At 46.1% G+C, this 2,500-nt stretch overlaps 1 protein-coding gene across 3 annotated transcripts in view; it reads left to right on the top strand.

Annotated features, from left to right (window-relative positions):
* znf385c (zinc finger protein 385C) overlaps positions 1 to 2,500 on the top strand; it is a 130,393-nt gene that overhangs the window by 114,505 nt on the left and 13,388 nt on the right. For all 3 annotated transcript variants that reach the window (XM_023403195.2, XM_023403194.2, XM_023403196.2), the window contains one exon: positions 1,723 to 1,948. In XM_023403195.2, the coding sequence (XP_023258963.1) occupies positions 1,723 to 1,948 (226 nt within the window). The remainder of the gene's footprint in view (positions 1 to 1,722; positions 1,949 to 2,500) is intronic.

The following is a 2,500-nucleotide window of genomic DNA, read 5'->3' as shown; positions in this document are numbered from 1 at the left end:
ATTAAGCAAAGCAGCGGGCATAGCCACTTTATTTTATGCCTTTGTTATTATTTTTGCTACAAGCGAGTCATTATTTGGAGACAGGATTCAGCACCATTTTGAGCTGAACACGTTCCACACCCACTAAACATACGACTCTGCACCAGATATAGTCCGGTGTTTACTTTCAGCCTGGGGATTGCTTAATCACCGGACGATCAAGAATCCCCCTAAAAGAGCAGCGTATCTCTCTGTAGTCCTGCTGGCAGGGGTGGTGATGTGAAAACCAAAGCTCATTTCACACCTTGTCCCTCTGCCTGCTCTGAGACTCAATTGGATGGAGAGACTGGTGGTGGAGAAGGCACACATCACACTAATCTCTGAAGCTTTTTCATGGTAGATCAGTCACAAAGTATTCAAGTTTTTTTTTTTTTTTTACAGATGCTTTGACAGCCCCATTCTTTATATATATCACACCAGTGGGAGTGTATGTGTTTAATGCCATACCCAGAATGCTGATGTTTACATAGAGCTAACACATGAGACTCGTGGTGTGTGTGTGTGTGTGTGTGTGTGTGTGTGTGTGTGTGTGTGTGTGTGTGTGTTTGTGTGTGTGTGTTTGTTTTTTCGCCTATAACCTTGTGCTAATGCAGCACAAGCAGTAATCTTTTTCATTGCTTATGGGACTTAATGTTTTGTTGATGCCGGGTTAATAAGAGCGATCCGCGCTCCACTCCTCCTAATGTAAAAGTCTTTTAGTGTTTGCCAGTCTCTTAGTCATTTCGGCATGTATTTATTCCTCACTCAGGAGCCCTTCAAAGCAAAAGTCCGGTCTCTTTACTGAAGCTGTTTGGTGTCTGAGGATTTGCATGATTTATTTCTCGAGGAAGTAAAACTGGCCGACAGCTCGGGAAGAAGCGTGGCAGTCTTGGAGGAACGGCTGCACCTGCTCCACATGTCAAAGGCTTTTTTTTTTATACTTAATCCATCCATCATAAATATTGAGGTTATGTTCCTACAATTTGTTTTTTGGGGGGGACATCTAATCAGCTTTCCACACTTAATTTGACACAAAAATTTTCATTTAATAATGTTTCAATAAATCTTTCCGTAATGTGTACTTCCTCCTTCTTTAACTTTGTCCTGTTCAGGCCTGGAGCAGATGATCCCTGTTTTTTTTTTGTTGTTTTAATGAGTAATCTCCGTATTGATTTCTCTGCTATTCCTATGTATCCACGCTTGCTCTGACATCAGGAGCTTTGTTCCACAGGCCGTGAGAATGATGAAAATGTGAAGGTAAATCGTGATCCGCCTGGAGGGATCTTAGTGTGTTTATTGCTGCCGTCGCACTCGGTCAGGAGTCTGATTTGTGTTTGTTGGGTTTGTGTGCTCGTGAGTGCTCAAACGTGTGTGTTATTAGTATGTATTGCCACATGTGTCTAGGATTTGCCGAGGCTGACTCTCACGATGCACATTAATAGGGTAGTTGTGGAGATGGGATCCTCTCTCTTGTTACATATTACACATGCAATTATACCTCTGGCCTCCCAATGTGCCAGCGCTGTTATCAGGTGGAAACAGACTCTCCTGCTTGCAGCCTGTGTATGCCTGCAAGAGAGCGAATATTCAGGCGTGCACTTAAACATTTATTGCACGTGCTCTCCCGTCTTTCTAGCAGATAACGCACTGAGTCCTTTCTGCTTGTCCCTCCCCAACCTGGTTTTCTCTCATTTCTCTCTGCAGAACCAAGCAGAAGCCCACTATAAGGGCCACAAGCACGCCCGGAAACTCAAAGCCATGGAGGCCCAGAAGAACAGGCAGCGGAGAGCCGGGGAGGCCTCATCCACGGGGAGGGAGAGGGACCGAGACAGAGAGCGGGAACGGGAGCGGGAGCGGGACAGGAGCAAGACATCGACGTCCGAGGCGGCTCTTCCCGTGCTCATGGATACGAGCTTAGTGGAGGGAACAAGTACGTAAACAGACAGAGAGATGGGAAGAAAACAACAGCAAAGAGAAGGCTATTTGTAACTGATCCTTCTCCGCCTCTCTCCACCTTCTTGATCATCACTCTATCATGCTTTGGTTCCTCTAATTCCCCCTTCCACTCCATTTCATCTTTCCAAATCCCCTCCACCTGTCCTGCTCTCACATCATTGACTGCTTCCATCCTCCTCCTCCATGTCTTGGCCTCCCTTATCTCCTTCCCTCTGCTTCAGTTTGCTACACTTTGAGATTACAACTTCTGTGCACCTTATCCTTTACCCTCTTATCCTCCTGTCCCCTCTGTCTTTCTGTGCATTCAACCCTCAGCAATTTTAACCCCACCCACCCCCACCCCCTTGCAAAACCTTTTTGACCTGGCTCTCTGCCCATGTGCCTTGTGATTGATAGAGGTCTCCAAAGCTGTGGGATTGTGGGATGTCTGGAAGCAAGAGATGCTGTGTAAATAAAGGGGCTGGCTGAGATCGATCTGAGCCTCACTGGGGTCGTTTTTACCCCCTTTGTCTCTTAATTTCCACTG

This window comes from Seriola lalandi, unplaced genomic scaffold (assembly GCF_002814215.2).
Source record: "Seriola lalandi dorsalis isolate HSWRI2012SDOR001 ecotype SW California unplaced genomic scaffold, Sedor1 jcf7180002054065, whole genome shotgun sequence".
NCBI lineage: Eukaryota > Metazoa > Chordata > Actinopteri > Carangiformes > Carangidae > Seriola > Seriola lalandi.
The sequence above is the reverse complement of the archived record's forward strand: the minus strand, read 5'-3'. Positions and strand labels throughout refer to the sequence as shown.